The sequence below is a fragment of the Heteronotia binoei genome, chromosome 21 (assembly GCF_032191835.1).
Source record: "Heteronotia binoei isolate CCM8104 ecotype False Entrance Well chromosome 21, APGP_CSIRO_Hbin_v1, whole genome shotgun sequence".
Taxonomy (NCBI): Eukaryota; Metazoa; Chordata; class Lepidosauria; order Squamata; family Gekkonidae; genus Heteronotia; species Heteronotia binoei.
The window spans coordinates 85,654,877-85,667,628 of NC_083243.1; the positions used below are offsets into that span (position 1 = coordinate 85,654,877).

Sequence of the window (12,752 nt, forward strand, 5' to 3'; positions counted from 1 at the left end):
CTTCTGGATTTAGGAGTCTGAGGAGAGAAACCTCCAATAATGTGCCACGTATCTACCAGATATCAACATAGCTTCCAACAGAAAATTATGGAGCTGCACATAACTCAGAAAAGTCAATGCTGCCTTTGTTAGAATCTCATATTAGTTACTAAACTCAGTTATCTTGAGGGATCACAAAACAAAGCCTTTAGCAGAAAGTACCTTTTCACAGTCAACTGATTATGTTGGAAGCAAAGATTTCCTAAAATGTTAGGCAAACTTGCCTAGTCAGTATAACTTTTTTTTTGTTTACCCTCATGTAATTCTTATTTTTTAAAAAATCTACTCAAATGAATTTTTAGCCAGCTGGCAAACTATTGGACATGCGGAAAATACTATCACTAGAGGGGATGGTATTCCAAAAGCATCCAATATCTATGGATACACTTACATTGATCACAACCAACCATAAATATTTAAGACTTTCAGCACTTAAAATTTATTTTACAATCCAGTGAGACCGGGAAAGAAAGATTCCTCTGATACAGCAAAGTAGTAACTTTCTTAAAAAAAAAATCAGGTTAGTCTGACATGACTTGTTCTTGAGAAATCGTTGTTGGCTCTTAGTAATCACAGCCATTCTTTCTAAATGTTCAAGGACTGACTGTTTGATGATTTGTTCTAAAACTTTCCCATGTATAGACGTCAAGCTGACGGGTTGGTAGTTACCCGGATCCTCCTTTCCCCGCTTCTTGAAGACGGGGACGACATTCGCCGATTTCCAATCCTATACAGAATGAAAATTAATCCTACCTGTTGCTTGTTGTTAGGTGTATATGGCAGCATGGTGGATACATGGAACATGATTTCATAGTCCTTGTATGTTGTATAAAGAGAGTGAGTACCAGTTGAATCAGCTGAATTTCAAATATAAAAAGAAAATCCAAAAATTAAAGATCACCTTTACACGATAAGCAAAATTCTGAATATCTTCAGACTAAGTATATCAACTATTCTAAATCAGAGCATAACAGTGCAAATGCAAATAATATTTTTAAAATATCTTAGTATAGACTAAGTATATTTTAGGTATTAAAATCAATACTAAAAAATTACTAACATTTAAGAAGAAAATCTGGCAAAATCCCAAAGGGAGTCTCATCCATGTGACTGATACTGATATTTATTATTTCTGCAGCATTTTTACCAGATTAGATGCTGCATACTTAAAGTACTACAGACATGAAGACAAAGATCCAAGCAACTATCCGACCATTTCGAGGCATATAATAAGGCTTTGGGCTAGCATTTACTGAACAGCAGTTTGCCATGCTGCACAAAAAAACATTTTGAGAGACTTTATCTAGGAGGACTTATACTCTACTCATGAGAACGCAAGTTTGCCATGAATTCTGCAGACACATATTCTTATATTCTACTCATCAGGGGTCCATTAATTCATGACAATTTTGAAATATAAGAGGTAAAGAGAAAGGAGACTGTGATAAGTCTTGTCCTAATTATTATTTTTTCATAAATGAGTTTGAATTGGGGATGAGCATTATAGAGGCTACATTTGTGAACGATACCAAATTATTCAGTATGTTGAAAACCATGGTGGATAATTACTAAAGTTTTGAACTCTAGTGGTGTATCATATAAATGTAGGTTAAACACTAATGACATTGATCATGCTTGATACTGAGTTTAGTAGCAAATATTCTAAACTTTTCTGCTGCTTGCTTCAGTTAGACTTGATCCCTGGATCAGATATGGTGGCTGCTGATAAGTTAAAATTGCTTTTAATTTAGAATTATTGGTCTGCTTTAGATTTATAATGACTATAGTATGTTTTTGTACTTTGTTGGAGTCCTGCAACTTTTGTATTTGTTTTATTTTATTGCAAGCATGAGTTGTTTTAGCATTTAGATTTAATCCTGAAACAAAAGTGGTTGTTTTGATAGAAAGAACAAACACAGATCCATCAAGCTTGATGTGAAACAAATATTTTGCCTATCTGCTTCAACCTCCAACTTGCGGTTACTCTCACACTAGTCTGGTAAAATCTGCTTACTAGGAAAATGTCAAGATCAGGGGTGTAGAACTTCATTTGCTATGAGGGCCAGATCTGACATATACGAAACTTCATTGGGCCAGACCATGTGTGTCATAAAATGTAATGCCAGGTAGCAAAGATATAAACTTTATAAGGACACAATTAAAGATTGTGTATCTCTCCTGTGTGATTGAGGGAACTGGACAAAGGAAGCTCTGGCTCTTTCCCTCCCTCCAAAGGGGTTGAGGAGGGGGGTGAAGCCTCAGCCAATAGAAGGAAAAGAGGCTTGGCTCAGTAGCTCCCCTGTGCAACTGAGTCTGGCAAAGCAAGCCTGCCCTTCCCCCCTTCCTCCCGAAGGGAAGAGTCTCAGCCAATGGAGAAAACAGAGGCTTTGCTCTGTAGCTCCTGTGCGATTGAGCAAACCTGGCAAAGCAACCTGTGGCACAGAAAGACACAAGAGAGAGGGAGAAGAAAGCAGACTTGCTCGCAGGCCTGATAGGAACCCTCTGGGTGCCTGATTTGGCCTCTGGACCACATGTTTGACACCCCTGGTCTAGATGGAGTATTTCACAGTTAAGTTTATTTGCAGTGGTTTCCTGTAATAAAATAAGGATATAATGAGCCTCTGTCAGGAGAGGTTATTCATGGATACTGGATTATATTAGAAACAGATTACAAAGTCATTTAAAATGTCAGCAAACAATTCAGTGTTTGCTTCCTATAGCTAGGTAATTGCCCTGTTTAGAAAAGATCAGCTGAGATAACAATTCTATATCAAATACTAGGTACCATATGAAAAATCTCAGGCAAGATCTTACTCTGTACTGATGGGTACTGGATGTAGGGTTGCCATTTACCAAGATAGGGTGGAGGAAATTCCATCCAGCAACACTTTGGAATCATTTCTGGCCGCAGAACCAGAAGTCCCTGGCCAACGTCCCTGGCCACTCTAGCATTAACACAAAACTCTATGGCTAAATGGCCAAAAATGATGTCATGATGTTGTAGGACACTGTTATGGTGAGTCCTGATCTTCCATAGGCTGACAACCCTAAATGGAACTTAGAATATATTTCTTCACAGGTAACAAATATCTAAATACTGAACATATTGAATAATCAAGCCATCTTGAGTTCAAGAAAAGAAAACAGGAGAAAAATGTTTTAAATAAATGAAGACACATTTGCAGAAGAGAACTTTGGAAACCATTTTATGCCAAATTTGGAGTTGAGACATAATTTTAGTTTATGAGTGATGAATTAATAGTTTCATCCAGACCTGCACAGTTTATTATATGGTAACTGAACACAGGCTGCTAGCTATGTACAGACTTCCATATGTTTGACAATTCTGTTTTTGTAGTCCTAAAAACAAAAAAGGGCAGTTTAATGCTTTGGTGGATTAAAACTGTTGGCAAGTTACAAGCGGGACAAGCCTGCTTTAATGACTGAATCTTGATTTTAATCTTGAATGTTGGTGTTCTCTAGATCTTAATTTCTTAGTACTAGCTTCTCTCACCCAAGATGATTATTTATTTTAGTTATTTATCTATAAAATGTGTATTCCACCTTTCTGCCCTTAAAAGGGCCACCAAAACAATTTAAAATTTGTGTGTGTGTGTAATTATTATAACATGCATACATCTGGAGCAGAGGTCCATCAGTGGCTATTAGCCACAGTTTATCGTTGGAACTCTCTGTCTGGGGCAGTGATGCTCTGTATTCTTGGTGCTTGGGGGGGCACAGTGGGAGAGCTTCTAGTGTTCTGGCCCCACTGGTGGACCTCCTGATGGCACTTGTTTTTTTTGGCCACTGTGTGACATAGGCTGGATGGGCCATTGGCCTGATCCAACATGGTTTCTCTTATGTTCTTATGCATATATGCGTGTGTGTGCATATTTATGGCTATGAAACTGGATATTCCTGGTCACATATCATTAAATCAAATTCTATGCTTATATGGCCAGGAAATGACATGATGATGTCATATATGCATTGAGTTTTCAAGGCAAGAGACATTTGGGGGTGATTTGCCTTTGCCTGTCTCTGCATAGCAACCCTGGTATTCTTTAGTTGTCTCCCTTCCAAAAACTAACCAGCGTCGAGTCTGCTTAGCTTCTGAAGTCTGACAAAATCATGCTATCCTGGCCTATCCAGGTCAGGGTATTATATATGAGACTGAAAGTATCTAATAAAAGAAAAGGAAAAGAAAGGTCCCCTGTACAAGCACCAGTCATTTCCGACTCTGGGGTGATGTTGCTTTCACAACGTTTTCATGGCAGACTTTTTATGGGGTGGTTTGCCATTGCCTTCCCCAGTCATCTACACTTCCCCCCCCCCAGTAAGCTGGGTAGTCATTTTACCAACTTCGGAAGGATGGAAGGCTGAGTCAACCTCGAGCCGGCTACCTGAACCAGCTTTCGCTGGGATTGAACTCAGGTCGTGAGCAGAGCTTAAGACTACAATACTGCAGCTTTAACACTCTGCGCCACGGGGCTCTTCTAATAAAAGGGCTACAACCTAAAAACAGATCAAGAAAGTTGGGTAGCAAATTTCACAATTTATTCAGTAGCACTTTTTCCCCTCTCACTTGGATTGAAGACTCACTATTCTTACCCTGCCATAAATATTTACAACCCTCATATTCACTACGTATTTTTAGCCTAATACTCCCCCCCATTTTGGCAAATATATTATTATAAAGGATATGAGGGAAACAAATTTCCGATAACAGATCAGAATAGAACGATGAAATTGGGGGGGGGGGGGGATAAAGAAAGTTGAGGCAAATGGAAGAAAATATCAACAAGGCCATAAACCTCTTGCCATTAAACTCATGTTTTAGCAAGGATTAAATCATATTCTCTTCCCACTCTTACAGGTTTATTTTTAAAACCCACAATGCCCAATTTAAAACAAGAGGGGAGAAAGTCTACTAGGAAAAAAACTTTAGGTACACAAAAATTGCAAATTTAAAAAAAATGCAACCCAGATTTGAAATTTGGACATTTGACAGAATTTTAAAATTTGAAACCCAAATATTCTTTTCCACCACAGACTATTTTGTTGGACATACAAAGTAAACAATTTCTCCAGTTACAATATTGGATTTTCAGTGTCTACAGTATTATACTGAGATGGGTAGCCATGTTAGCCTGTCTGTAGCAGTAGAAAAGAAGAAAAGTCCAGTAGCACCTTAAAGACTAACAAACTTTGGGGCATGGTATGAACTTTCATGAGTCAATAAACTTATGAAAGCTCATATTCTGTCACAATTTTTGCTAGTCTTTAAGGTGTTACTGGACTCTTGATTTTTTTCTACTGTATTATATTGGTATTTATTATAATTCTGTAATTTGCTTTTAATCTCACTGAGAAAGGTAGACAATAAATGAAAATAAATGCATTTTAACAAACTCCTGAGTTTAATCAGGAATTCAAAAAGAGCATGTGCATTAAATTTAATTTGTAAAGTCCTGGGAATATGGAAGTATCTTTTCTTATGCTGTTCTAATATGCCAGTTAAATCAGTGGTGCACTGGACGGTGGTATTTTTTTTTTAACCAGGTACAATACTTGCTCAAGGGCGGTTCAACATGTTATTTCCTTTGGAGTGGGAAAGGAGAAATGAGGGTTTCCTGAAACTAACTGAAACTAACATTTTTGTCATGTGAACACATGGATTTAGAAGCAGCATATTGAACTCATTATTTTGCAGGCTTACTGGATATAAAAGGTCTATGCTGCTGTGCTACAAAACTATTTAAGGAAAGCAACCAGCTTGAGAATAAATATCGAAAAAATTAGCCCATTTACCTAAAGAATCAACAATATTTCTCCTCCTCTTGTCCTTTTAAAATACTTCCACACATGAGATCCCTAACATACTGAGGGATAAAGTAAATAACACAGTGCTAACTTGGAATGTAAGGGGGAGGGTCATAAATCCAAAATAAATAAAGTAATTTCAATTTTGTACATTCAGTTTTGACATTTATTAGAATTTCTAAATATACCAAAGTGGCGTTTACAGATTCTAGACTATTCATGTTTTAATAGGTTCTCTCATACCACTGCCTATAGTCATAACGTCAGTAATAGCAAAACCATGGCAACAAAAAATTCATTGCACTGTTTGTAAATGCTTTTCTACTTTCATGACGCATTCGTATTTAATTTCCTATACTGCTACTGAGATAAATGTGGACCTCAATACACATGGGTCAACCAAATACCCATATAAAAAAAGGTTACAAATGCAGGTTTCTTTTTTAAAAAAAGAATAACACACAAAAGGTGTTTGTTGCATGATAAATACTGGCTTCAGTAGATTTTCTCTCATAAAAATTAATTTCAACAAAAAACTTCATATTTGTATCATATTTTAGACACAATATGATTTATGAACAATGACAGGGATTTTAGCTTAGATCTACAGTAATTCTCACAGACAGAAGGGATCTCAATCCTGGAATTTAACTTGCTCACCCTCCTGCTAAAACCTCAAATGCCCCACCTGCTGGTTCTGGGGGGCAGAGGACCACTAGGAACAGCATGAAAGGGAAGTTACAAACAAGTATGCCGAAATTGCTCCCCTTCCATTCATGGAGATTCCTAATGGGATCCAACATTTTGTTACCAATTTAACATACATATGGGGAACTAACTATGTAAAAATCATGAAAGAAGCGATCTTTCTTTTGTATGTTATCTTATCCATTAATGAAACTAAAACCAGTTGTTAGCAATAAGGACAGAAAATAAGCACCACAAAGGAGATACAGCATAAAAATAGTCATGCACCTGTCAGATATTATTAACACATTTGAGTTTACATATAAATGTGTTTCAAAAAAAGGAATTCAGTTACAAAGATGTGCAGCCACCGCAGCAATGGAGAAGGTTGCAGAGAAAGGACAGGAAAGGGTTCTGGAAGAGTAAAGACTTGCCTGGTGACTTTCCACTACTTCCTTAATATGCACCACTGGGAAATATAGTTGTTGATCAATACAATACACAGTAACTATATTTTATTAATCTGAACAAACAGAGTGTGCCTTACTCTTTGTATCTAGCTGGGCACGGTACTTTTCAAATCCCTTGAGCCGAACTCGTTCTCCCAGCAACTGAAGAAACTCTTCAAAGGCTGGGCCTGCTGATTCATTATTGTACATTTCCTCTTCTGTGCTTTGTCCTGACTTGCAGTACATGATCCCCACCTTAAGTTGATAGCTTAGCTGTAAACATAAACAGAAACTTAAACATGAAATTCTTATTGGGTTGCTAGAATCATAGAGTTGGAAGGGACCTCTAGGGTCATCTAGCCCAACCCCCTGAACAATGCAGGAAACTCACAAACACCTCCCCCTATATTCACAGGATCTTCATTGCTGTCAGATGGCCATCTAGACTCTGTTTAAAAACCTCCAAGGAAGGAGAGCCCACCATCTCCCAAGGAAGCCTGTTCCACTGAGGAATCGCTCTAACGGTCAGGAAGTTCTTCCTAATGTTGAGCTGGACACTCTTTTGATTTAATTTCAACCCACTGGTTCTGGTCCTACCTTCTGGAGCCACAGAAAACAATTCCACACCACCCTCTATATGACAGCCCTTCAAGTACTTGAAGATGGTGATCATATCACCTCTCAGCTGCCTCCTGTCCAGGCTAAACATCTCCAGCTCCTTCAACTTTTCCTCATAGGACTTGGTCTCCAGATCCCTCAACATCTTCGTTGCCCTCCTCTGGACCCATTCCAGCTTGTCTATATCCTCCTTAAAATGTGGTGCCCAAAACTGAACACAATACTCCAGGTGAAGTCTTACCAGAGCAGAGTAAAGCAATACCATCACATCATGTGATCTGGACACTATATGTTGATACAGTTCAAAACTGCATTTGCCTTTTTAGCCACCACATCACACTGTTGACTCATGTTCAGCGTATGATCCACTAAGACCCCTAGATCCTTTTTGCACATACTACTGCTAAGACAAGTCTCCCCCATCCTATATCCATGCATTGGATTTTTCCTACCTAAATGCAGAATTTTACATTTATCCCTGTTAAAATTACTAGCATTTATTCTCCAGTAAAAGAGTAATGAGTACCCCTTGCTGCTCTCTCTTGGGAAGACTACAATAAAAGGTGAAAATTACAGTATTTTGCATATCACAACAGTATTCTAATTATTTCATGAAAGTTATGAGCTATTGGCATTTCAATTGTTTTTTTCTACTTCATTTGAAATTAAACACAGCAGTCAGCATATCACAATAAATGGAGCACCATGACACAACAAAAGATTTCCCCAGATTTACCAAGGCCATTGCTGTTAAAAGAGAAAAGAAAGCCTGATCACATCAATGTCTGCTCCAGCAGTTGTGCTTTTCGAATCAGGCACAATAGTCCAATACCATTTCCTCCAGAGGAACTAATCTCTGTAGTTTGGAAATCATTTATAACTCCAAGAGAACTTCAGACCCACCTGGAGGCTGGCAATGCTACATAGCTGAAGGCTTAAAAGTGAAAGCAAATTCCATTCCTTCTACCTGTGGCCATTCTTGGGCCAGCAAGGAGGCTGAAAATGTGTTCCCCTTACCCCACTGAACACCCTGCTAGTTCTCCCCTCAGCCTTGGCTTTCAAAGTACTGTAACAGAGGTGTGTAGGATGCATGTATCATGCAGTGCACTCCTGTTCCTACCCTGGCTTTACTATAGTATACTAGCCTTCAACCCTGAGGAAGAACACTTTTCATCTTACAAGGGAAGAGCAGGCAGAAACATCATATTCATAGGCCATATCAAATCGGATAGATGATCTGCCCAACTCCTTTTAGTAGGCTCCCACAAAAACTTGTGCCGCAATAAAGTGTTTCAGTTTTTAAAGCGCCACAGGATTCTTGCTATTTTAACATCAACAGACTAATATGGCTACTGTCATAGATTCCCCCCCTCCACAAATGTGATTTCTACAGGAACACACAGGTACCCAGTTAAACAATGAAAGTACCTTGCACTGTAGCCAATATCAGTTTTCCAATTCCAACCATAAGCAGAAAATTTAATATTCACTTGATGAAAAGGTGATGATATTGGTACAAAAAAAAAGTAGGTGTTAGGTGGAGGGGGTGGAAAGATGTCTGAAGTAAAACTAGGAAGATCCTGACTCAAAAAGAAACCCATAAAGTCAGCATTTAATGCACTGGGAGATATGTGTGTGTGTGTGTGTGTATATGTGTATATATATATATATATATATATATATATATATATATATATATATGTGTGTGTGTATATATATATATATATATATATATATATATATATATATATATATATATATGTGTGTGTGTATATATATATATATATATATATATATATATATATATATATATATATATGTGTGTGTGTATATATATATATATATTATACATATACACATACACACACACACACACACACTGTGGCTAATAGCCACTGATGGACCTCTGCTCCATATTTTTATCTAACCTCCTCTTGAAGGTGGCTATGCTTGTGGCCGCCACCACCCCCTGTGGCAGTGAATTCCACATGTTAATCACCCTTTGGGTGAAGAAGTACTTCCTTTTATCCGTTTTAACCTTTCTGCTCAGCAATTTCATGGAATGCCCACGAGTTCTTGTATTGTGAGAAAGGGAGAAAAGTATTTCTTTCTCTACTTTCTCCATCCCATGCATTATCTTGTAAACCTCTATCATGTCACCCTGCAGTCGACGCTTCTCCAAGCTAAAGAGCCCTAAGCGTTTCAACCTTTCTTCATAGGGAAAGTGTTCCAGCCCTTTAATCATTCTAGTTGCCCTTTTCTGGACTTTCTCCAATGCTATAATATCCTTTTTGAGGTGCAGCGACCAGAACTACACACAGTACTCCAAATGAGACCGCACCATCGATTTATACAGGGGCATTATGATACTGGCTGATTTGTTTTCAATTCCCTTCCTAATAATTTCCAGCATGGCGTTGGCCTTTTTTATTGCAAACGCACACTGTCTTGACATTTTCAGTGAATTATCTACCATGACCCCAAGATCTCTCTCATGGTCAGTCTCTGACAGTTCACACCCCATCAACTTGTATTTGTAGCTGGGATTCTTGGCCCCAATGTGCATTACTTTGCACTTGGCCACATTGAACCGCATCTGCCACGTTGATGCCCACTCACCCAGCCTCAACAGATCCCTTTGGAGTTCCTCACAATCCTCTCTGGTTCTCACCACCCTGAACAATTTTGTGTCATCCGCAAACTTGGCCACTTCACTGCTCACCCTCACTTTATGTTCCTTTTGCTCGTAGAACACATTTCAACTCTTATTTCTGTCACTATAGCTGCAATATGCTCAACCTGCACATATACTGTGCCCACTGGTGTTTCTGGTTTTGCGTATTATTCCAGACAGTTCCACACATTCTCTAGGTATACATCTTTAGCTACTGAAATTGAAATAGCTTGAACTGAACCTTGCAATTTCACTGTAAAGCACAAAAAAGTTTAACTCTGGGTATAAGGTTTCATCTGATGAACTATGCAAACACAAAAAACTTATACCCAGAATTAAACTTTGTTGGTCTTAAAGGTGCCAAGGATTCAAACTTTGTTGTATTGCTTCAGACCAACACAGCTACCCACCTGAAACCGTAAAGCTCAACACACATAAGCCAATGGAAGGCAGGACAAATGTTCATTCCTTTTTATGCCCTCTTAGTAGAAGAAGAAGAAGAAGATATTGGATTTATATCCCGCCCTCCACTCCGAAGAGTCTCAGAGCGGCTCACAATCTCCTTTACCTTCCTCCCCCACAACAAACACCCTGTGAGGTGGGTGGGGCTGGAGAGGGCTCTCCCAGCAGCTGCCCTCTCAAGGACAACCTCTGCCAGAGCTATGGCTGACCCAAGGCCATTCCAGCAGGTGCAAGTGGAGGAGTGGGGAATCAAACCCGGTTCTCCCAGATAAGAGTCCGCACACTTAACCACTACACCAAACTGGCTCTCCACAAATGGTGGAGAGTACAAATGGCTGCATCTAGGATCTACAAAAGTAGTTAAAAAGCTAAACTGAATGCTATATCATTAATTTATTAATTGGCTAATTTATTTAGAAATATACATGCCTCTCCAGAGAACTACTCAAGGCAGCTTACAGCTGAAACAGTAAAACAAAACTGTTAAAAGAAAGCCATTAAGTAAGCCACTGAAATAATCTGACAGTATAAAAACAAGCTGACACCATTAAAACAAGTCCTGGCTTAATAGCAGCATAAAATAAACATCAAGCAGCCTAAAATGATGCAGATAAAATGGTTCTCAGGCCTCAAACAAACCATAAAACATCTCAGGTAAGGAAAGGAAAGGTCCCCTGTGCAAGCACCAGTCGTTTCCAACTCTGGGGTGACATTGCTTTCACAATGTTTTCATGGTAGACTTTTTATGGGGTGGTTTGCCATTGCCTTCCCCAGTCATCTACACTTTTCCCCCAGCAAGCTGGGTACTCATTTTACCAACCTCGGAAGGATGGAAGGCTGAGTCAACCTCGAGCCAGCTATCTGAGAACCCAGCTTCCACCGGGGATTGAACTCAGGTCGTGAGCAGAGCTTAGGACTGCAGTACTGAAGCTTTTAACACTCTGCGTCACGGGGCTCTTGATCTCAGGTAAATGCCTGGATAAAAAGGAATGTTGTAGCTGACAGGTAGGTTTCATAAAGGAGGGCATTCTTAAGAACTCAGGTCATGAGCAGAGCTTAGGACTGCAGTACTGAAGCTTTTAACACTCTGCGTTATGGGGCTCTTGATCTCAGGTAAATGCCTGGATAAAAAGGAATGTTGTAGCTGACAGGTAGGTTTCATAAAGGAGGGCATTCTTAAGAACTCAGGTCATGAGCAGAGCTTAGGACTGCAGTACTGAAGCTTTTAACACTCTGCGTTATGGGGCTCTTGATCTCAGGTAAATGCCTGGATAAAAAGGAATGTTGTAGCTAACAGGTAAGTTTCATAAAGGAGGGCATTCTTAAGAAGAGGTGCCACCACCGAAAAGGCATAGTCTCAGGTTGCCACCTGCCTCACTTCAGAATACAGAGGCACAGAGATCAGAAGAGGATCTTAACTGGTGGGCTGGACAATATGGATGGATGCAGTCCTTCAGGTTCTCTAGCCTCAAGACATTTAGAACTTCAAAAATAAGAAACTAAATTGTGCCCAGAAACAAACGGGTAGGTACAGAAGTCATACAGTCTCTGAAACCAACCTCTGACAATAACCTGGCTACTGCATTTTTGGACCAACTGAAGTTTCCAAAAAGTTTTCAAAGGCAGAGTAATGTTTCATGAACAACATTTTTATATTGGTATATTGGCATAATTTTATATAATTATTTTAATATAATTTTTATAAGAACCCCTACTCGCTAACAAAGCTAACCATATATATAAGTTAGTCATAAAATGCTAATAATCCTGGTAACAATTTTCCACGTAAAACTCTGTATTTCTTGAAACTTTAACTCCCAAGTTTGCATAATTCTCTTTGACAGCAACCACCTCTCCCTTTTTCTCAAGTTGTCAGGCAAACATGTTGCTTCATTTTGTGGTGTTCAGCACAGATATGGTGGGTTGTTTTAGATCTTCCCACTGGGAAATATGTCAATATAGCAGAATGAACAAACCAGAGTTCATACATAGGCTTATGT

The 12,752-nt window shown here is 38.9% G+C and overlaps 1 protein-coding gene across 1 annotated transcript in view; it reads right to left on the bottom strand.

Annotated features, from left to right (window-relative positions):
* The window catches only part of SIPA1L1 (signal induced proliferation associated 1 like 1), a 347,094-nt gene that overhangs the window by 84,196 nt on the left and 250,146 nt on the right, over window positions 1-12,752 (bottom strand). Inside the window, exons 9-10 of the mRNA XM_060262825.1 lie at window positions 7,097-7,271; window positions 793-896 (exon numbers count right to left, since the gene is read on the bottom strand). Coding sequence (XP_060118808.1) covers window positions 793-896; window positions 7,097-7,271 — 279 coding nt within the window. The remainder of the gene's footprint in view (window positions 1-792; window positions 897-7,096; window positions 7,272-12,752) is intronic.